The 23,783-nt window shown below is 49.2% G+C and overlaps 1 protein-coding gene across 1 annotated transcript in view; it reads left to right on the top strand.

The window, feature by feature from the left end:
• The first annotated feature begins 7,744 nt into the window (after window positions 1-7,744).
• Window positions 7,745-23,783, top strand: part of RASSF5 (Ras association domain family member 5) — a 73,409-nt gene continuing 57,370 nt past the window's right edge. The window contains exon 1 of the mRNA XM_053605422.1: window positions 7,745-8,265. Coding sequence (XP_053461397.1) covers window positions 7,809-8,265 — 457 coding nt within the window. The 5' untranslated portion in view covers window positions 7,745-7,808. The remainder of the gene's footprint in view (window positions 8,266-23,783) is intronic.

Genomic DNA, 23,783 nt, shown 5'->3' with positions numbered 1-23,783 from the left:
CAGCCCCCAAGGGTCCTTGCAAGCCACATTAGGGAAGCTGGGCTTTACTCCGGGGAGCACAACAGGTTTTAGGTCAAGCCCAACTGATATTTTAAAGATACTAGTTTTTGGTGTCTGTATGGAGGGTAGAAAGTTATGAGTAGGAATGGATTAGACATTTCCATAAAGTGGCTAAAACATAATGTTAGTTCCATGCACATCTGCCCATGCCCTACCCTTCCCCACCTCACTGGGTTGTGAGGGCCCTATGCAGGGTGGGTAGAGAAGACAGAAGTTCTTGCCTCATACAGGCTCGGTTAGAGGCTCATTATCAGCCACAAATATCTGGAAAGAGTCCACGTGCCATTCAGATTCATAGTAAGTGTGTCCTTAAAACAAGCTGGCTCAGGCTAGAGAGGGCCTGGCTGGAAGAGTGCAGGGGTGTGCCCCAGCTCCCCCCTGCTCCCGTGGGAGGACATTCAGCTCTTTTCATGCCTTGGTGCTGCAGGGCCAGCCTTCTGTTTCTTTCTCAGAATCTACGAAGTTTCCTCTTTTGAGACTTGTGTCCTGGTTCAATACCCAGATTCTAAGACCCACCCAACTCCTGAATCCAATCCACAAAGGTGTGGTCCAGGAATCTGCATTGTTGATGAGCTGCCCTGGTGATTCCTACACAGGCTTAAGTTTGATAACACTGAGGCAGTGCTGGTAAATGTCCCTCAGAGCACATGGGAATGGCCCAATTTAGCCCAATTAGCAGCAGATAGTACACTGACCCCACCCCATGTCCTGCCCTGACTGAGGCCAGGGAAGCTGGTCTAGTAGGCCATCCTCCTACTAGAACCATTGTTTGCTTTCCTTCAACCGCCTCACTCCTCAAAGGATTGTGGCAACTGGTCATTTTAGGGTTCACTTCCAAACTGAATTTTTGAAGGGTGGAATTCCTGGCTGCTTTCCCCTCCATCTCACACAGGATCAGTCATCAGGCAGCCCCAATGGGAGATGTTAAGGGATGGGCCAGGATGACCCGAAGTAGCTTCAGTCTCTTTTCCTCGGAAGCTCAGAAGTACTACCGCTTGGAGCAGTGGGTCCATTCCCTTTGCAATGAAGAGTGAGAAAAAGAGAGGGAGGGAGAGATGAAGAGATTTGGAGAGGAAAGGAGAGAAAGAGCAGGGTGGGGGGAGGAGGAGCAGAAATGAGAGCAGCAGGACAGAGAGACACAGAGGAAGAGATGGGGGTGGGGGCTGAGCCGGCGCAGTGATGCCATCCAGGCCGTGATGCCATCCAGGCCACTCTGCTCTGTGGCCTGTCCTAACCCAGCCCATGGCTTCCTGCCACAGTGATGGGCACAGAGCTGGCTTAGCACTGGAATGTAAGCGGCTGTGGCTTGGAGCCTCCCTTCTGGCTAAGGGAAAAAAGCTGCTGACAAATCTGCCTGGAATATCTGAGTTTTTCCAACACGGAAAGAAGAAACATACACACACAAACCCATCTTATCATATGCTTGGCAGAGTGGCTTGGGACAGAGAAATTCCATAATCGAGACACAGATGGAGGAGGCGCCACTGAACTGGTGGAAAACAAACCCACACCCTACATGATGACATCTTTCCAGGAACCCTTTTATCCCTGCTCACATTCCCACCCTGATTTCTTGATTTGGCCTTCTTGTCCCCAGGTACTGTCAAGGATGTAGGAGAGCCCCTTGGAAGGACTGGAGTGTGGTGACACACAGAAAGTCCATCCTCCGAGAGTGGAGATGTGCCCTAGCAGCCCTCACTCCTGGCCAGTTAGTAGCAGAGACAGGACCGCCCTCCACCTAGCTCCACTGACCACTATCCTGGAGCATGGACATGAGTCTTGAGAAGAGTTCCCAACACCACTCTGACTTCTGCCCAGCCCCTGTAGGTCCTTGAGCACCTTCCATTCTCCTTAGATCAGTGGTTTGCAACCTGTGGGTTGCAACCCACAGGAACTGTATTAAAGGGGCACAGCATTAGGAAGGTTGAGACCACTGCCTTAGACCAAGCAACTCCTTCATCACTCACTTCTTAGGCACAGGGGCCATGACTTGAAAGAATGTTAAGAGATAAATCCTGGAATAGGTATACACATGAGCCCATAGCTGAGTTCATTTCATTAAATTTTTAATGGGTACCTCCTATTTGTCCTGCACAGTGGAATCAGAAAGTCCAAAAAGTCCCAAAAGAGGGAGGCAGAAATGTAAAATTTAACTGTGACTCATGTTAGAATGATGTGAATATTACAGACACAAGTGACTTGTTTTGGGAGCCCAGAGGATTAAGTCTGGAGGACTCTGGGAAGGCTCTTTGCATTTGGACTAGACCTTGAAAGCAGAACAGGTTTCAATAAGGAGAGGAAACTGGGAAAAATCTTGCTGATTCTTCAAAATTCACCTACAAAGCAAGATTGGAGGCTTTATTTATTTATTTGTTTACTTACTTCCTTTCTTACTTAGACAGAGTCTCACTTTGTCACCCTTGGTGTAGTGCTGGGGCATCATAATTCACCTCAAACTCTTGGGCTTAAGGGATTCTTTTGCCTCAGCCTCCCAAGTAGCTGGGACTACAGGCACCTACCACAACACCTGGCTAATTTTTCTATTTTTAGTAGAGACAGGTTCTCACTCTTGCTCAGGCTGGTTTCAAACCCCTGAGCTCAAGCAATCCACCTCCCCAAGTGCTGGGATTACAGGCATGAGCCACCACGCTGGGCCAAGACCAGAGATCTTAAACACTTCCCTTTTTACCACACCAGCTGGGTAATCAAATTCGTGGATTTGATTACAGACTGTGACACCCGTTTGGGTCAGTCACATGACTTCTCTGAGTCTTGATTTTTTCATCTATAAAATAGGGACACAGCCATTTTGCAGAACTGCCATAAAGATAAAATCATGGAAGCCAACACTGCCTGCCCCATAGTAGATGCTTACTGTGTGTTCCTGAGCAAATACATACAACATATGGCATTTTACAATAGACTTTCACAGACACATTTTGATTCTCCAACATTTGTCACAGTCCCTGTTCACAGTCTAGGAATGTGAAGTATTACTGACCCCCATTCCATATTGCAAGCAATGCTCACTTCTCTAGGAGGCTGAGCTCGGTGTGCTGCGCAAGAAGGGAAGAAAGCAGAGTGCTGCTGGGGAGCTGCACTCCTGTGATCAACACGGGGTGTCTGTGGAGGGGAACACACTCTGCCGTGGCCCCCATTTTCAAAGTGTGGTCTCTAAGTCATGTCAATCAAAGTCTCTTGTAGAATACGGGCCAATATCCAGACAGCAAACTTGTGCATAAAGTTTGGGAAAGTCTCGAGTCTCTTGTGCCTGCTCTTCTCCTCCCCGAGAAGACTCATGCTCAGGTAGACAAAGGGCGTGTTCTGCTTAAGTCTGTGTTTCAATATTTGCTCCTCAGAAAGGTCTTTCCTGAACACTGGATCAAACTTACACATAGTAGCCCCTGTCACTTGCTATCCCCTTAATGTGCTTTATTTTTCATCAGAGTACTTACAGCCTGATACCTATTCCACTTAGGTTTATTCGTTTGTTGTCTGGCTCTCTCTCTAATGTAGGGTTCATGAACATGTCCATTGCGTGTACCTTAGTGCCTCAGATAGCACCTGATATACAGTGGATATTAGAGAATTACTTGTTTTTTGTAGAGACAGAGTCTCACTTTATTGCCCTAGGTGGAGTGCCGTGGCGTCACACAGCTCACAGCAACCTCCAACTCCTGGGCCTAGGAGATTGTCTTGCCTCAGCCTCCCGAGTAGCTGGGACTACAGGCACCTGCCACAATGCCCGGCTATTTTTCTGTTGCAGTTTGGCCAGGGCCAGGCTTGAACTTGTCACCCTCGGTATATGGGGCTGGCGCCCTACCAACTGAGCCACAGGCACTGCCCAGAGAATTGTTAAATGAATGAATAACTGTCCTATGCCCTTGAACATTGTAAGTGCTGACTGCCAACTATTTCCAGCTCTTTCTCCATGCTAAGCACATGGCAGAATTATATTTCTTGCTCCCCTTTGTAGGACGGAACCATATAACTAGTTCTGGCCAATGAGCTGTTAGTGAAAGAGACCAGAGCTTTTAAATGTTGATGTGTAACCCTCCAGGATCTTTCAATTTTTCTCTGATACAGTGGCTGGTAACACTAGACACAGTGACTCTGACAGAGTTGCTCTGACCTGCAAAGGGCACCTAAAGTGGGCAAGGAATAAATTTCCATTGTTTAAAGGCACTGAGACTTGGTGCTTCTTCATTACTGCAGGATAACCCAATCTGTCCTGACTGATACAGTAATTGTACATAGATAGTTGTACAACCTTCAGAATCCCTGGGAGTTCCCTAAAAGTGTCGGGGATTTCAAGACACTTCAAATGCCTCAAAGCAAAACAAAACCTAGAATTTCCCCTTCAGGATGTCCTGTATATGAAGGACATATTCTGTCCTTCCCTTTTCCTTCCTACTAGGGGTGGAAGAGGAAAGTTTGGGACAGCCTTGAAACAACTCTCGATAGGGAAACCAACACACTCAGGGACCACCTCGGAAGTGAACACACTGAACACACACTCAAAACTCAACTGTCAGAATCCTTCCCCTTGCTCAAAAATAAAAGCAGCACACCCACTCTGTTGGGAGTGAGTCACAAATAGAAAGAAATCAATGGCTCTGAGCCAGGAGGATCTGCTAATAAGGGGAAAAATCTCCCATCAGGTTATAGCCTGATGACCAAAGACAGGTCTAAAAAACATTTAAGTCCAGCCATCAGACACTTCACTGGGAAGGAGAAATACTGAGTTGCTACTCTGGGTGAGTGTGTTAGAGGGGCTGCTGTTTCGGGGAAGAAGGGGACTAGGCAGGGAAAGATTAGCATCAGAGGAGGCAAGTCCCAGGCAGGGAGCCACCTGTTGCCATGGAGGGAGGCAACTACGTCCCCTGACCTCAATTTCTTCGCTCAGGGAGATGAACCTTCAGATAAACTCGATAAACATTTTGGATTGGTTGCACAAAGTTACATTATCTCCGTTTCCATCTCTGTTCCCATTCCAGAAGCCAAGTCTGGCCCTGCACAATCTCCTCCCACATTCAGTGCTGAAAGCAGCTGCTGCCGCTCCACCAAATCAGAGCTGCAGCAGGAAAGCAGAAACCAGAGAGTTCTTCTGTACAGCTCCAGACAACTGTGAAGGGTTTATGTCTGGTTTATTCCAGGTAGTCCTCAGTTTCCCACAGCCAGAGTTGATGCTCATCCCTGTGAGCCCCTTTACCTGGGGAATCTGGGCTGGGGGAGAGAGGGGACAGAGATGCAGTTTTGGCAATTATTTCACAAATAGCATTTCAAAACTAATCTTCCACAGATGTACATGTTGCCAGATCCCCATTGATTCTTGCCACACCAGGCTGTCAGTTGGACCTTAAGTTGGGTTTATACCCTGGACTCCAACCTGCTTGCTGCGTTACTACTAGGAGGAAGTGATCGCCAGAAGTGTCTCAAGCCAGTGGAGGTGGATGGATAACAGAGAGTGGACACAAGCAAATATTTGTCGGCAGCACAGTTTCCTGCAACAAGCCCAGGAGAACTGCTTGCAGAAAAAGTAGGAGAGATGAAAATAAGAGACCACAAAGGCAAAGGGTATTTTCCCTTCAACAGAAAGCATTCAAGAATAGCCCCTGTTGGGTTTTTCCTCAGTCATGTCCCCTGAAGTTCACCAGTTTTATGGGGAGAAGAAAAGAGAAGCCCATTCTCTCATCACCACCTTAGATCTAGAGTAGTGGTTCTCAGAGTGGGGTCCTTAGGTCAGCAGCATCAATGCCACCTAGGCACTTGCTAAAAATGCAAAATCTTAAACTCCAGCCCCAGACCTCCTGACTCGGAAACTCTAGGGGTGGAGCCCAGGAATCTGCAATTTAACAAACCCTCTAGGTGATTGTGATGCCAGGGTTTGAAAACCACTGGTGTAGAGAAAGTAAGTTTCAGAAAGGGAAGGGGAAAGGTGGAGGAAGGGTAGAGGCTTGCGGTCCACACTCCCCATGTGAGCTCTTTCTGTTTTGTAGTGCTGTGGGCCTGGTGGCCCTCATGAAGGGGGTAACTTGGGCTTCAGGTAAGACACCCCCTGGGACCTGTCCTGTGCTACAAATTCAGGAAGCAAAGGACTCTATGATAACCACCACCATGAGGGAGAAGCCATAGACCAAATTGGGGTGGGAATTCCCAGGCCACTGGACTCAAAACTTCTAGGAATTACCTAAAAATTACCTCCAAGGGGAAAACAAAAAGCAAAAGAGAAGATTCCCCTGCCAAACACTAGAGGGAGACCCATCTCTGGCCTGGGAGAGAAGGAAGAGAGACTTGGGTCTGGAATTTACTCCCAAAGTTGGTTGCTGGTGACCACTGTTAAGTTAACCAAATGGAACTCGTGTTTTTAGAGGAAAATTGTGATCGAATCAGAGCAGTGGAACTGGAGATTATCACAATAGCATCTACCAGCCTCCCCACCTTCAGCTCAAATTCCCATTAAGATAACTGGGAATAGAGGGGGCCCAAGGCGGGTGGTCCCTGATAGGACGCACAGATTCAAAGATCCAGGAGTCCTGACTCCGCCAGTTTCCACATCCATGAGATGGGCCTGTCTCCACGGCAAAGTGCTGGTCAAGAATGGCTACGTTATTTGTAGGAACCAGTGCAAAAACAAAATGTTGGGCTCTTTGTTCAAAAATGAAAATATTCAAGATGGTGACAGCAGAGCCTTCAACCAGGCAGGGGCCCCTTAAGCAAGCCTTCATGGGGAAAAGTGCTGTGAGAAAAAGAGATCTCGCTTTTCGTCTCACAGGTGAACTGTCTATACCAGGTACAAAATAGGGCATTTAGGGGAACTGGCATTCTCCAGTAATTACAGCTGTAAGCCAGGGAAAACCTCCCCCAACCCATAGTGGAGAGCGTGGGAGCACTGTCACGATCAAGGACTCACGATCACCATAACCCCAGTCTTCCGGGAAAGAGGAATATCCTACAGGGCAGGGCTGCTGAGCTAGGGGAAATCCAAGCAGAGTGAAAGTCTCACGCTGACAGCTCTGCCAGCAGCAGAGGCGGCTTCCCGCGGTCAACCTCGGAAGCGTCCCCAGTGCGCGCGTCCCTCCGCGTCACGGGACTCGGCGTTGCCGCGGGCGTGCGACTGGGGCATTCCCTACCCACGCCGCGCTCGCCTGGCTAGCCAGGGGGCTGCGGCCAACCAAAGAGACCAAGGGCAACTGCGCACAGGCCTCCTTTGGCTCCAACCCCGGAAGGGTGGCGGCGGGCGGGCAGCTAGACCCAAGAGGGACCCCTTCCTTAGACCCCATCCTCAACCAGTTCCAGAGCCTTCCCCTCCTACCTGACCCCTCACCTGGGCGCGCTGGGTGGCGGGGGTGATGCAGGGGGTGGGGGAGGATCTGGTATTAGGGGAAGTGATGGGAGAGGCAAAGAGGCAGGGCTCAGTGAAGGCGAGAGGGCCCTTCTGAGCTGTGCTGTAGACAGCTTCCCTGTGAGGAATCCTTCACTGCCCCAATTGTTCGGTCCGCTTCCTAAGACGCCCCCAAATCCACACTCGCTTACAGGTCGCCCATCGCCGACCCCACCTACCCCTGGTTCCCTCGGTGCTTCCCTCGGGTCGTCCTTCCTCGCCTCTGTGGTCTCCCCGCCCCCGCCCCGCCCGCAGGCTGCGGTCCCTTTAAAGGCGCGCTTGTCTGGGGCCGCCCCTTCTCTCGGGGCTGACTCCCGAGCAGTACGGCCGTCGCTGGAGCCGCCACTGCCACCACTAGCCGGGCATGGCCATGGCGTCCCCGGCCATCGGGCAGTGCCCGTACCCTCTACTTTTGGACCCCGAGCCGCCGCGCTATCTGCAGAGCCTGAGCGGCCCGGAGCCGCCGCCGCCGGCCCCCGGCAGGTCCTCTCGCCGCTGCGTCCCGGCGCCGCTCTCCACCTCGCCCGGGGCGCACGAGGGGAGCAGCGCCCGAAGGGCTGCTCGGGGGAACCTGGAGCCCCAACCCCGAGCTTCCCGATCTGCTCGCCCGCTCCGGCCTGGTCTGCAGCAGAGACTGCGGCGACGGCCTGGCGCGCCCCGGCCCCGCGACGTGCGGAGCATCTTCGAGCAGCCACAGGATCCCCGCGTCCCGGCGGAGCGAGGCGAGGGGCACCGCTTCGCTGAATTGGCGCTGCAGGGCGTCCCCGGCTGGTGTGACCTGTGTGGACGAGAGGTGTTGCGGCAGGCGCTGCGCTGCGCCAGTAAGTGTGAGGGCAGGGGAGGGGCGCGCGGGAACACTGCAGTCCGGGGAGAAGGAAGGACTGCCAGGGCACCGAGGCAGAGAGGGGAGGCCATTGCCCTCTCTGACTCCGCGGAAGTCCCCAGTTTAGGGGAGGCACAGCTTGGAGGCTCTGTGCTCCTCAGTGACCTGCTGGGTATCCTTTACTATGTCCACTGCCCAGGTATGTTTATGCGATGTTTAACAAACACCTCTCTTCTGACAGGTAGGTGCCTCGGCCCTGCCCAGCTGCGTAGACAGACAGACAGACAGACACACACACACACACACACACACACACACACACACACACACACACACACACACACACGGAGCATGCAGGCAGGTTGGGGTTGATGGCCGCCACCGCAAGGTCATTCCATTGCCTCCCTATGCACCCTCATGCTTTTGTTGTGAGTTCTTGGGGGGAGGTCGCGAGACTGCTATCCAGATGACCAGCTGTTTGGCTCTTGTTTATAAGGGCTCTTGTTTGTTAATAGCAAAACGGCTTGTTTGTCCACTCATATATGGTACAGGCTAGACCTCTCCTCCAGGGGGACCTAATGGAACAAGGAGACCTGGTTAAGCTTTGTATGGAAGCAGGCTGTGAGGTTGGAGAGAGCCTGAGCCTGTGCTCCCTCCTGCCTTCCACCTGTGGCCCCTCAAACCTTCCGACTCTGCTTTGGTGTCTGCCTGTGCCCTACCTCCTCCTGGATTGCGCATCATGCTCTAACAGCACCCATCTCTGCAGAGTCCTTTCCTCTGCAGAGCTCTCAGGCCCTCCAGTCATTTCTGGAGCAAAGCTCTTTTCAAAGCCATACAACACTGGGCACCCGCTGTGTAGATTTTCTGAGTAAATCCGCAGTCTTCGGGGGGAGGGTATTATTTTTCTCCTTCTACAGTTAGGTGTGTGTATTCCTTTAATTGGTGTTCCTCCTCCACCAACACTCCTGTATTTGCTGTTGCTGTGTCCGAGCCATTTGTTTACGTGTTGATTATAGATATTTTAAGTATCTGAAGCACAAAGCACAGGTAATGGCACAACCTCTAACAAGCATCTCTGGGAATGGATTGTGGTTTGCATCTTTCAGCAAGGGCCCTTCGCCCTTGACAGTAGCCCCACATGTCTCATCCGATGGGGTCATTGGACAGGAGCAGCTACTTCCACATCAGGAATCCCTACCTTTCCTCATCTGCAGATGCAGCCCAGACTGCAGTGTGCTGCCCCCTACAGCTGACTGCAGTGAGGGAGGGATCCAGCTCTAAGCCAGGGTCAGGGGGAAGGGGAAGATTGGAGGGGAAAGTGGGAGCTGCTCATTTCATCACCAGAACTCCCCATTTGGGTACTAATTATAATAACAAGGAAAGAGCAAAAGTTACAGAGGTATATGTTGTGGGACGAGAGGCTGCTGTCACTTGGTAAGCACCTCTGACCTTACAGTAGAATTGATGTGTTGGCAGCTTTTGCTCTCTCAAAAGTTCTTTATACATCCACCAATCCTGTATGCAGGGAGAGGAGTGCCAGCCTCACTGTAATGGGTTTTATTGTGCTGGAATCCCAGGAAGTACACTTCATTGGTTTTCTAGTTTGCTGTTACACTTTGGAGGACTATCTTAATTGCTGACTGTTTCACACATAGTTTTTATGATTATTTTTTGTTTGGTAATAAGAGTGTATTTGCATATGAATATGTATGATACTCCATGATTAAATGAATTTATCTTCACATCATGTTAGAATTGTTTATTTCCTTTGATTGGTCATAAGTAGTTGCCAGTGGCAGGAAGACCCAGGTCTGCAGGTAGTAACTCTGAATCTGTGTGTCACCTGGTAAGGTCTTTTTTTCACTTTCTGTGGCTCCTATGACCCCCCACATAGTTGGTGTAATGCCAGTGAAGGATGTCTGAACACCAGAGAGGAAGCAGAAACTGGAGTCAAGGGGCTACAAAGAGGAGTCTCTGTTTGTCGTTATTAATATTTAACTAATCTCAAATCTGTGGCTGGATGGGAAAAACTGAGAAATTTCTGATGTGCAAGTGAGGGCTGGCAGATGGAGTTACAGCAGGCTAAATTCACTAAGCATCTTTCTTTACGTTGAAGGTCTAATTCAATGACAAGCTTGGTTTGTTTTATCTTTGCTTTGAAAAGCAAGGGCCAGAAATAGGACTTTTAGAAGGCCATCCAATGCAGTGATTAAGAGCAAGGTCTAGAGCCAGAGTTCTGGGTTGGGATCCTGACTGCCACTTAGTCCTTGTGTGACCTCGGGCATCTCTGTGTTCTCCTTACTTGTTTTAAAAAAGAGGATAATAATATTACCTACTTCGCCATGTTAATGTGAGGATTAAATGGATTAATATACATAAAGCACTTGGAACAGTTTTTGGCAAATGAATGCAATATGAATGTTAAATGCAATATAAATGTTGTTATATCCTCCACCCCATCTAACAGTTCTAACAATTAGCCTGGGCTTGTGACACTTCCTACAATCACTTTTCCAAGCAGGTTTGAAAACTCTGCCAGCTGGTAAATTGGGTAGTGAGTCCTATAGGTATCCCAGAAAGTTTGAGTATTAAGTGTCCTCTAGAAATGCCACTCTTGCCCAATATCCCGAGAGAAGGCCTGCTGTGGCTCACAGAATGTCAGGGGCTAAGACCCTTCCACTCTTGGCTTAGGGGTCACAAAGACATTGGCTCCTTGTCTCTATCACTTGCACCTTGTTAAGTGCCAGGCACAGAGCAGGGTCTCAATAAGTGGTAGGTGATGAATGACTTGTTTGTTCTATTAAATCTCCCTAGCTTGGCACCCATAGCTCAGTGGGTAGGGCACTGGCCACATACACTGGGGTTGGTGGGTTCGGACCCTGCTTGGGCCTGCTGAACAACAATGACAACTACAACAAAAGAAATAGCTGGGCATTGTGGTGGGTACCTGTAGTCCCAGCTACTTGGGAGGCTGAGGCAAGAGAATCGCTTAAGCCCAAGAGTTTAAGGTTTCGGTGAGCTGTAATGCCAAGGCGCTCTACCGAGGGCAACATAATAAAACTCTGTCTCAAACTAAATAAATAAATAAATCTCCTTGTGCTTGGAAACAAGCAGGAGAGCAGTAAGTATATGAGTGACATCTGTCTGTACAGGAGAGGCTGACATGGTAGGAGCCATGCTGGCAAAATGGGCTTTTAAAAAGGGCAACTGATAGGAAACTATCTCCTCACTGTTCCCCTGCCTTTTTGGTGAAAGTTTATCCAACTTCTTCAGTTTACCCCAACATCAAGATCTGAGTTGATACTAATTTCTAAGATTAAAGACATCACCTTTGTCAGAGAAGGAAATCCAGTGGGCACTAGTGAGAAGACAGAGAGAAAAAGAAATGTCATATGAATGCACGTGTGTATTTGGTGGAGGGGGTGGTAATGGTGAGAATCCATTTCCAGCAGTCCAAGAGGAAATGGTCAACAGCAAATAACCCAAGAAACTCACCAGCTTCCCTTTGGCTTTGTTCTCAGGGACCGTCCCTTACGGGTTGTGGACCCTTTTCTTCTATAGAAAGCACGTAGAGATGGTCTTTTACCTTTCATCTCATTCTGTGTGATCATCCTGGACCAAATGCTCCTGGAGGAGATGCTTTAGAAACACCATGGAGGTTGTTTGTGATTACCACCTGTCTGACACTGGAGTGACTCTCTCTCTCCCAGAGGGGCAGTTATTCAGCGCTAAGAAGTGTTAAGAAGATTGGAATTATAGGATTGAAAGGGAAGCCCTGAAGCTCATCATTCTAACCTCCCCTCTGTCCATACACTTTAATTACAGGTGTGAGTACAAGCTATTTGCCACACACCCTCAGGGAGGGGCATAGAGGCCATTTTTGTTGAATGTGGCTGGTATCTCATAGGCCCCCTTGTCAGGCCTCTTTGGTCTTGGGCCTGCCCTACTGGCTGGATTCAACTTGACTTTGGCTGGAGCCACTGGCCCGGGATCCTGCAGACCCATCTCCTTTTGTGGTTTCTTTGCAAAAGAGGCTACTAGCAAATTGGCATTGACTCTTCTGTAGCAGAGGAAGGTCAGTTTTCATTTCAGGCATCTTGGAAAATGTCCTATGTTATCCTGGTGGCTCTTGTATTTATTTACCTTGGGCACTTAGATGGTATTTGTTCAGTGTGTGGCTTGTGTTTTCATTGATGTAGGCTCATATTTGGCTTTGGAGGTTAAGAAAATTAAGCACTGAAATGGATATTTTGTTGTTAAAGATGGTGGGAATCCCTCACCCCCTTCCCTCCCCTACCCCTGGCTCTAGTGGAGATTTTCTTCTTGGGAAAGGTCCTATTGGAGGGGGTGTGTGTGTTAGGGGACAGAGAAAGAGGCATTCTGAGCTCCCCCAGCTGCATCTTCTGTTTTCCTCCCTCCCTGCTTCCTGTCTTCTCAAAAGATGAAAGTGAAAGGATTAAATGTGGGCTTAATTTCCCCCACTATTCATCAGAGCATGAAATTTTCTGATTATGGAGTGTGGGGGGCTTGAATCCCAGGTACAGTCAAAAATGATTAAGGCCACTTTTCTGCCAGGCTAATTAGACTTGGTAATGAATGTGTGTGTCTGTCGGCTGATCCTGCAGAGTTCTTAGGTGGAAGGGAATTGACGTCTCCCCTCAGCACAGAGGGTTCAGTCTGGAAGCGTCTCTCTTCTCCTCAAGTTTACTCGTAAATCAGCCTGTGCCAAGCCTGTGACAAGGAAAAGACAGCCCAATCCCCAGGGTCCTCTCTGGCTGGTAGAGTGAATTCACCCTGTCAGAGAGCCATCTCCTGTCTGTGAAGTGTACAGAGGGCAGAGGCGGGAGGCTCAGGAGGAGCCTCTGTGACTTGTGCCAGGCCGGGCCCAGGTCTGAGAATCACCACAGGAAGAATTCTTCTCATGTCAATGATGCCTTTTCTCTGAAGAGCCCAGAGTATTTTCATATTCATTGCTACATTCATCCTCAAAATATCTTCAGGAGTTCAGAATGCAGGGATGCTTCTGCTGAGATCTCACATTGAGAGGGACTCACCTGTCCAGGAGTCACCTGTCCACCTAAGGGCAGCAGTAAAGTTAGTACCTCTCAGGCAAGGCTTACTCTGACAGGCCTTCAAGGCTTTGGTGCCATCTCAGACCCTCAATCCATTTCCCCCCTTCGGGCCCTGGGCCCAAGCACATCTGTGTCAGAGGCCGCCACCCAGGATGGGATAGCCATAGGTGGCCCCAGCTCCTGCTTGCCACCCTCACTCTTAATACCCAGGGTATTAAGGCTGGCAAGGAACTATAAACACCCCTGGCCTCATCAGAAGCCCTTCCTGTCCACATTCCTTAGATGACAAGGTGAGTATTCTTGGGTGGGAGAATATTGGTGGGTGTGCAAAGCATGCAACCCCCGCCCCCAGGCCACAGCCATTCAGACTGAGCCATGTTCCCGGGGTTCAGGCAGCGCCAGTTCTGGGATCTCTTCAGTGAGTGTGCAGAGCCGGGCCTGTCTGCCTACCCAGTCTCGGTCTCTGTGGACTCCAGCCACCCGCAGGGCTCTGCCCTGTCTCTCCCTGGCCGGGCGGGTTGGGAAGCAGTGGTGGCAGCAGATGTAGGGAAAGCTGACCCTGACCGAAGAGATGGTTTTGCATTTGGTCACTCTGGGTTTCTCCCCAGGCCTTTTGGCATGCTTCTCTGCACATATTCCGGGCTGGGTCTCAGGGGTGAAAGGGGAGCAGGGCCATCTTTTGGGCTTTGGGGAAAGATGGAGGAGCCAGTGATGATGATGTCAGACAGGGCAGGAGGCTCAGTTCCCAGAAACCACTGGTTTCAGCAGGATAAAATCAGGGATTGGGAATAGCTGTGGGTAGCCCTGCCCGTAGGTCAACACTATCTTGACTCAGCCCTGGGAGGTGATGTTTGGGTTTTTTCTGAAGTCTGCAAATACCATGCTGAGGAGATTGGGCAGAGCCCAGTGGACCCCAAGAGTGCATGATGTAGCCTTTGGCTGGAGTGGCCAGCGCTTCTGTGCCAGGCCTGTTCTAGCCTGCCTGTGCTTACTGGAGTAAAGTTCATGAGGGATGTGCCCACAGGGAAATCTATGAGGTTTTGTTCTTTTCTTGCCCTTTGTGGAGAGGAACTGTGGGGTCTCTCCTGGCACTGTGGCACGTGACTAGCTTCCAGGTGAAGAATGCCCCATCTTGGCTGAGGGATCTGGTGGCCCCTGGAAGCTGGAGCAGGTGCAAGATTTTCTTCAAGATTTTCCTACCTACATCTACAGCCCTTTGAGGGCGTGGGGGGAGGGAGCACAACAGGATCCTGTGCCGAGGGTCTGTAAGGTGGTGGTGGTAGTGTTGGAAAATGTAGTCTGTTCACTTCTGTGTGTCACTGGCAGGCAGGCGAGCCGCTGTGTGTGACGCTTACTTGTGACCGCGTCCAGGCTGGGTCATGTTTACTTTTCAGTGGAGGACCTGTGTACCACCTCTGCTCCTATTCCCTGTTTCTTGAACAAATGCATTTCTAGAGTGGGGCAGGTCTAATCCAGATGTCTAGTGTGGCCATTGGCTGGGTCACCAGAAGGCTGAAACTTGCATGGACCTTCAAGAAATCAGACTGCAGGTTCATCAAAGAAGAGTGATGCTCTTTGTCTTTTATTTTTTAAAATCCTTTCATGTTTTATTTCTACTTCATGTTAGATCTGGGAAAGAGTTATCATTGTGTTTGCTACAGACGTAAGTTAGTGTTCCCTGTGAACCTGCTAGGACGGGACTCTCCACATGGAGTAGGAAGAATCGAGAATGGCAAAGAAATTGTGGGAGCAGAAATAACTTCTCTCATGCTTGGTTGTACCTGAAGCATTTTTTTTTTTTTTTTTGGTTTTTGGCTGGGGCTGGGTTTGAACCCGCCACCTCCGGCATATGGGACCGGCGCCCTACCCCTTGAGCCACAGGCACCGCCACCTGAAGCATTTTTATGGGCACTGTCTTTGTTGGCCTTGCAGTCCCCTTGTGAGGTAGGTAGGGCTAGTTTAGCCATGGCCATGTCATAGATGAGGAAGTGCAGCATTCAGGGAAGTCAAGTGACTTCTCTAAGATGATCCGGATCATTAGTAGTAAAACCAGTGCCAGAATCCAATAGGGTTTTTTACCTATGAGTGAACATCACTGATTAAGTTAGTTGTTTACTTATTCACCTGGCCCCCTTCTTCCAATGAATGCCAAAATGTCCAAAAGAGGAGATACAGAAAAAAAAAAAAAAGGAGGGTAAGTCAAGGGTGGGTGAGCCAATACAAGCTAGAGGAAGGGTCAGGGCCTGGATAATTGAGAGCCAACTGTACTTATGCCTGCTTTTAGCATTCAGTTTCTAAATCGATCTTCAACGTGTATCATGAGATATTTTAAACCAAGAGTGAGGTTTTTCCAACTCCAAAGTTAATAGAAGCAAGCACTTCTCTCCCACTCCCGTTCCCACCCCACGCCATTAGTGTTCAGTGTGTATAATGGGTAGATGTGAAAATGAAGGTAGATCTTTTCCTGTTCCATGCTCCCTCTTTGTCATGACCCAGCTGTCAGAGCTCATAGCGCAGGACTAACCAGGAACCAAAATGAAATGAACAGATTTCAATCCTAGAGGTGATAGAGTGAAGAAGCGTTGGGGAGGGACTAGAAAATCAACTGAAATTTGCATAATGGACCTCTGGCTGTAATCCTAGGTGATGGTGTAGCTCCATTGAGAATAGTAAATCTGGGAAGAGCTCCCTGCACCCAACCCAATTCTGACTGTTTGTGTATTTTTCCAGGTCAGTCTCCCATTTGGGATCGGGTGTCATCACCTTTCTTGCTGACTTGGAAGAGGCTGTTTTTTCCATCTCCAGGAAGTTGGAGATGGGTTGGTTTCTGTTGAAATAATTGTTTTTTCTGCATCTAAGGAAAGTAGTAAAAATCCCCAGAAACTCAAAGATGCTTTAGTATTCATACGGAACAGGCTGGGTATGGTGGCTCGTGCCTATAATCCTAGCACTTTGGGGGGCCAAGGCTGGAAGATTGCTTGAGGCTAGGAGTTCAAGATTAGCCTGAGCAACATACTGAAACCCCATCTCAAGAAAATTAAAAAAAAAAATTAGCCAGGGATAGTGGTGCATACCTGTAGTCATAGCTACTTGGGTGGCTGAGGCGGGAAGATCTCTTGAGCCTGGGATTTTGAGGATACAGTGAGCTGTGATGATACCACTGCACTCCAGACTGAGTGAGAGAGCAAGAGCCTGTCTCAAAACAACAACAACAAAATAAAACAAACAAATGGAACGACAGATTCCAGCTGTAACATAAGAGTTTTGAGAGAAAGGGTGAGCATGCCATCCATGAATGTCAATTGTAGTGATGAGGTTTTTTTATTTGTTTGTTTGTTTTTGAGACAGAGTCTCACTGTGTCACCCTTGGTAGAATGCCGTGGCCCGTGGCGTCACAGCTCACAGCAACCTCAAACTCTTGGGCTTAAGCAATTCATTTGCTTCAGCCTCCTGAGTAGCTGGGACTACAGGCGCCCACCACAACGCCTGGCTATTTTTCGGGTTGCAGTTATCATTGTTGTTTAGCAGGCCCGGGCCGGGCTTGAACCTGCCAGCCTCGGTGTATGTGGCCGGAGCCCTACTCACTGATAGTGATGTGTATTTTTAAAAGCAATCTGACCCTTTATATAAATAGGGTCAGAATATACTGTACACATATACCAGCACTTAAGAAGGTGAAGTTTGGACCAGGCATAGAGGCTCATGCCTGTAATCATAACACTTTGGGAGACTGAGGTGGAAGGATCACTTGAGCTCAGGAGTTCAAGACCAGCCTGAGCAAGAAAGAGACCGATCTCTACTAAAAATGGAAAAAATTAGTTGGGTGTGGTAGCAGGGGCCTGTAGTCCCAGTTACTGGAGAAGCTGAAGCAGGAGGATCCCTTGAGCCCAGGAGTTTAAGGTTGCTGCGTGCTAGGCTGATGCCATGGCACTCTAGCCTGGGCACCTGACTGTGAAAGGAAAAAAAAAAAAAGAAAAGAAAAGAAAGTAAAGTTTGTTGCTTCAAATTATGTTGGGCTGTGGCTAGGCTTCCCCTCAGCATAGAGGTCCGTGGGTCAGGGAAGCAAGAGGTCATTGCAGGCATTCTGCCTCTAGATAGTGCTCCCTCCCCTACAGTAGAAAATTTGTCTAGTTCTCCAGGGTCTGGAATGAAGGTGGCATCGCTGTCTCTGCCAGTTCCTCCCTGCTGGCTTCTCTGATGGCTTCACTTGTCAATGAACAGCTCTAGGATGAGGAGAAAAAAGAAGTGAAGTCAGCATATTCTTAGGCCAAATGGGGCATTCAGGAGGGATTTCCCCCCATTACATGATTCGTATTTTAAAATTCCCCCATTAGGCCTGTGTTCTGTTCTGTTCTGTGAGGGTGGGAAAGGGGGGTGCTGCCCTTGCCTGTGCCCAGCCACACAGGACTTCCAGGCCCCTCTTGGCCAACTCAGGTGCAAGGATCTGAGTTGTTGCTGGGGTAGCAACCTTGGCTCCCACCCATTGTTTGAAAGTCCTGAGTGTCATTTTAAGACCTGGACTGGCTCATGACCATCTTCTGGTGCAGAGGTTGCTTGGTAAACTAGAGGGACAGCCCAGTGTCCCCAAGGAAGCATCAGAGCATGCATTTATAACCAGTGTGCCATGGCACATGGGTATGTCGTGAGAGGGTCTTAGATGTGCTATGAAAATTTGAGAGATCATTAATTAAATTATTTTCAAAAGAGGTTCAAAACACATGAAGTATACTCTTTTCTTAACTCTTTTTTTTTTTTTTTGACCAATATAATTTAAATGTGCTATGGAAGTTTATAGGTTCAAGGGGGCTGTGAGATTAAAAAAAAAACAAAAAAACGTTTAAAAACACTGCATTAGGGAGGAAGAATGAATGGTTAAGCCTAAGAAAGCGTGGCATTTTGATTTATTTTCATTATGTATTAAATAAATGACTTGTAAACAGTGAGCTTTTACTGCAGCTGCACCAAGCACTGAGGGGCGATCTGAGCAGAGACCTCCTGGTCAGATCTTCTGTGAGAAGGGCAAGTGATCAGAGTAAGCTTAGGTTTGTTGAACTGACATTTTGTTTTCTAAGTGAGCCCAGGGCCATGGCCTTTAGGACAGGATGAACTTCAGCATTCTCTTGGACTCTGGGGAAAATGACAGCACAATGGTGTTGAGCCAGAGGTTGGTGGTTGCACAGGGATAGTGCAACTCACGTCTGAGCTTGAGAGTGTTGACTCCCTGGACCTAATACAAGACAGCTGAGCACAGATGTGTAATGAATCATCAGCCAGATATTCTGCAAGTGGTGAGTCCTCTGAGGCTCATTCCTCTGGTTAAAGACTGAGTGCTCCTCCCCCATGTTAAACTGGCCCCCAGTGGCAATTGACAGGTGAGTTCTCTCATTTCTGGGCTGCCTGGGAGCAGCCACCCTTTTCCAGAGGCTTTTCTGGAAGGTTCAGCTGCCTGTCTGGTGCCAGGCCCTGGGCAACAGGGCCTCCCAGAACTTTCCCACTAGGACTTGGCTGCTTCTGGGAGTCAGAGTGACAAGACACCCTGTGAATACTGTCTTAGGGCAAGAGAACAACATTTCTGCCCTTTTTGTGAGGGACTGCTTTTTTCTCCTTTTCTCTCTTCCCCTCCTGAAGGGTCAGATCCTTTTCTGCTCAGGTGTCTGGTCTCAGATAAATGGTCTGACCCTCTTAAAAGCAATACTGCCTCCCCTTGGGCCCTTCGCCTTCTTGGGAGGATGTGAATTAGCCCCAGTTTGTCCCTTAGGGGCCTATTCAGCTGGTAAAGCATTATTAATCCACCATCCCCAAAGAAATCCATTAACGAGCTTCTGGGCCCGGCATGTGGTGTGAGGTAACCAGTGACTTCGGTCCTCTGTTGAAACTTTGGAGACATTGATTTTTAGACGCATAGGCGAGACTGAGAAGTGAGGCTCAGGGCAGGCTCTTCCCTGAAGCCTGTTTGGTGGGGGCATTTTTATCTTATCAAGCTAAAAGCCCCAGGAATAGAAAGTTTTCCATTGGGGGAGGTGGAGGGGAAAGGACCTCAGCTGGGAAAGAGAAGGCATCTGTCAGTCTGTGCTGGTACCAGAGCCCGAGGTCCTAGGTGCCCGATGGGGGTCACACACAGTCCCTAGGCCCCCTCCCACCCACCCCCACCACCAGGCGGCACTCCACCCCTGACGCCAGAACTGGAGAAAATCTATCCATCTCCTGAAGCCGGGATGACTGAAGGCCAGGAGGAGGAGGTGGCCACTGCTTGCTTTGGAACAGTCACTGCACAGCTCCGGCGGCTCTTCCGCAGGCTCCCAAAGAGCCACTCTGTGTCTGAAAAGCTTCAGATCCTGCACAGACTCCGCAACGAGGCCAGGCGGACTCATGGTAGGTCCACGCCCATGTGGCTGGGGGTGCTCAGGGGTGCTGGCGTTCTGACGTCTCTGCTAGTGCCCTTTCCCACGGAAAAGGAGTGCAGGATTCTTTTGCAGCCTGGTATTTAATGCTGAACTCCACACCACTCCTTGGCCCTCCTGACTGTAGGGACCAAGGTCAGGTACTTCCACCTTGCTGGGTTTAGTTGAAGAGCCAGGCTGAAGGGACAGGGTCAGCCTGTTTCAGCGGCTTGGTGTTGGCCATGGATTTGAACAACCATTCCTTGGCTGAGAATTAGGACTAAGCAGTCATCTTAATCAGGGTCCCTGAGCTGGTAGAAGATAGGTATCTTGAATAGCCTCTGTTTCACATTCTGTCTATCCTGAGGGGGCGTCAGACCTTGCCAAGCTGCTGAGTCAGCCTTCCAGAAACTTGGGAGCAATGAGTTCTCACTTGCATGGCCCTAAGAAGCAGGCTGTGTAGAGCTAGAGAGCACAGCCGGTCAGGAGCGCCAGCCTCAGGCAGTGACTGGGCCACTGATTTCCTTCCCAAAGCACTAATTAGGGTGAAAACAAGCCTTGCCTGGGGAGGGATAACAGACAGAATAGGCGTGAGTGAAAGGCAGAAGAGACAGTGGCAATCCAGATGATCATAGTACCTCAGGCTGTCCTTTCCCCCCCTTTTCAAAGAAAGGAAATTTGAGACCAACAAAAGGCCCTGTTGGTGGCAGCACCAGGACTGGGAACCTGGGGTAGCCTTCTGCCCCGGTTCCTTCTGCTGTCTACAGCATCTTGTGTTTCTGTAGCACTCTCTGCTGAAGACTCAGAGCATTTATGTTTGTTTTTGATATCATTTATTCCCTCCAGATCCCTGTGTGGTAGAAATGGGAAAGGGATTATTCTGTTTTACAGATGAGGCGGCTCAGAGAAGGCAGAGCCCTTGCTAAAGGTCATTGCCATATAGTGAAGTCTGGAGGCCACTTCCTTTCAATGGCTGACAGTCTCGGGAGCACACACGTTGGAGCTCTCCCTAAAGAGCCCCACTTCATTTGTCTCCACACTGTTCCCATACACTTTTAGGAATAGGCGGGGATCCAAATAGGTCACAATGTTAAGTCCTAGGGATGGAGCTAAAATCGGGTGCCCTCTCTGGGCTAAGTTTTTGGAAGCAGAGTTTCCAAACTGTAGGATCCTGACTGTGAAAAGTACAATTTTTCTGATTAAGGCATTACCTCTTGAGAAGTGAACATTTTAATTCATCTAGACCTAATCCTCATTTGGAAACACACATTTTAGCCAGCCCTGAATAATTTATCCTCGTCGATAGCCTAATAATATATCCTGTAACCTTCACTGAGAGGAGAGCTGGACACTGACTTCCTAATTGAAATGCTTACTGGTGCATTCATGTCCATCCTCTCTTTTCCGTTCTCACTCTCTCTAAGAATTGTTCAATAGATCATTTCCTTGACCTTTGCTATTCAGCCCAAGGAGTTATAGATTTAATAAAATCAATCAGGCCTGGAGTGGCAGCATTAAGGTCAGGGCAGACACTGAACGGCAGCTGTGACGAGTTCGCTTAGCTGTGTTAGTGTTTGGACTTAATTGGTGGAAGAGGAGGGAGAAAACCCGATGCTTGCAATGAAGGGAGTGTGGACTGCAGACCGTGGACTTCTGGAATGTCTTTGTCTTACTCACCAGACTCTCTGAATTGCCTGGTGTGTGGCGTTTAAGAAAATGGGCTTAGAAGCCAGGCATGGTGGCTCACATCTGTAATCCTACCACTCCAGGAGGCTGAGGCAGACGGATTGCTTGAGCTCAGGAGATCGAGACCAGCCTGAGCAAAGTGAGACCCTATCTCTACTAAAAATAGAAAAATTGGCTTGGTGCCTGCAGCACAGTGGTTATGGTGCCAGGCACATACACTAAGGGTGGCAGGTTCGAACCCAGCCCAGGACAGCTAAACAACTGAAACTAAAAAATAGCCAGGCATTGTGGTGGGCACCTGTAGTCCCAGCTACTTGGGAGTCTGAGGCAAGAGAATCGCTTAAGCCCAAGAGGTGGAGGTTGCTGTGAGCTGTGACACCACAGCACTCTACTGGGGATGACATAGTGAGACTCTGTCTCAAAAATAAATAAATAAATAAAAACAGAAAAATTAGCTGGGCATGGTGGCAGGTGCCTGTAGTGCCAGCTACTTGAGAGCCTGAGGGAGGAGGATTGTTTGAGCCCAGGAGTTCGAGGTTGCTGTCTGTGATCTAGGCTGAGGTCATGGCCCTCTAGCTCAGGTAACAGAGCAAAACTTCTGTCTCAAAAAAAAAAAAAAAAAAAAAGGCCTAAACCAGGCTGACTTGAACCTGGAGTTAACCCTTCCTGGCTATCGGGCCTTCCTCCTAAAGATTAACCTGCCTGAGCCTCAGTTTTTTTCAAGTATAAAATGGGGCAGAGAATCTTGACCTCAAACTGGTATTCAGTGGATTAAACATGAACAGCAGGATACGTGGTGCAGAGTGGGCCCCCGCTTTGCGAGCTGCTGTCACAGAATGCTCCTGTAACGGCTGCACTGGTGGGTTATCCGGACAAGCCTCTGTTTGCTCTCTGTTCGTCCGATGCACCTGCACCAAGGTGGGCTGCCTGAGTTTTGGTGGAAGAGGTTGGGTTAGAAGGTTGCCCAGGCAAAAGTGGAGGAGGGAATCCTACACACACTCCCCAGAAAAATTCCTGTCATTGAGGTTACTACACCACTTGATTAACAGGCAGAACCAGAATAGCCCACCAGGCATCCTTAGGTGTTAAGCAGGCATGTCGCTAAGGTACAAGTCATATGTCATTTTAAAAGGCTGTTTGGGGGTCAGCGGGAGCAGGCCTGAGTCTTTCCAGAAGTCTCTGGTGGTCCTTGGTTACAGCAATGGAGTAAAAAAGCCTTTGTGTGCCTCCCCCAGAGAGGGCCTCCAACGTAATCTATTTACTTTCCTTCTCACTGTGAAGTCTGCTGGTAATCAGCATTTTGAATGGCTGCAAGTGACATCAAAGCAGGTGTGGAAAAACCAGTTGGATGCAGTAGCCTGGTTGTACCTGGAGAACTGAGCCTGCCTGCTCTCCTGGCCTCCTGTGACCTCCAGGCACATGGATGGGGCATGCCTGTACACACGCTCTGCGCACATCTGTGCTTCTGCACAGGCCTCATCTGCCAGCCTGTGGTCTGCAGTGCCCAGGCAGGACTCCTCGCAAGCCTATTTGGCCGCCCTTATCTTTGGGGGCTGTAGGACACTACCAAAAATATACTCCAGCTTAGCAAGAGGCTTCCTTTTGCCCCTTCTCAGGCGTTTCTGCTTTAAAAACAAAAGTGCTTCTCTCCCCATATGTAGCCCTCATTACTACAACCTGGGTTGGCGCCTCCTTTTGTCTTTCCAGTGGCCACGGGGATGGGGGCACCGAGCCTGCGGCTGAGGGACCTCTGCTGCTTTGTTTCTCTTACACCCAGAGTGAAATGACACATGCCAAGAGGAGGGGCCCCTCCTGAGCAGGTTTCTGACAGCGCCACGCTGACTTGTTGCTATGTGTTAAATTCCCTTAAACCCAACTGTCCGCAGTGTTTTAAAATAGTTTTCATTCCTTAAGGTGCTCTGGCAAATGTGATTTCCTTTTCATTTGGTGACAATCTAAATAGGATATATCTCCTCTCTCTCTCTATACCATACACTTCTTCCTGTTACACACAGCCTGGGGATGTAACTGGCTGTCCTTTGGAGCAGTGCTTGACCCATGGCAGGCTCTCAAGAGATAGATACATGTTCAATGAACACCTGCATGCACACATCAAAAACTGGTAAGAAACTGGTAGATGCGAAATGTAGGAGATATAGCCTCATTGAAAAGGTTCGTATGCTTTCTGCATCTCTCTGAGTACAGGTGTCCTGACAGTCGAATATACTTTAATTGCCCTGTTCAAAAATTGTGCTGTGTCTTTGCACTTCTTCCTGCCTGGCCACACCCTAAATACAGCTTGGACCTTTTCCATACTGTGTCGGAAGGTCCAGGTGACGCATCTCCCGCACCCACTTGCTTGTGAGGAATAAGGTCCA

The sequence above is a fragment of the Nycticebus coucang genome, chromosome 10, assembly GCF_027406575.1.
Source record: "Nycticebus coucang isolate mNycCou1 chromosome 10, mNycCou1.pri, whole genome shotgun sequence".
NCBI classification, from domain to species: Eukaryota; Metazoa; Chordata; class Mammalia; order Primates; family Lorisidae; genus Nycticebus; species Nycticebus coucang.
This window is presented reverse-complemented; position numbering and strand designations above follow the sequence as displayed.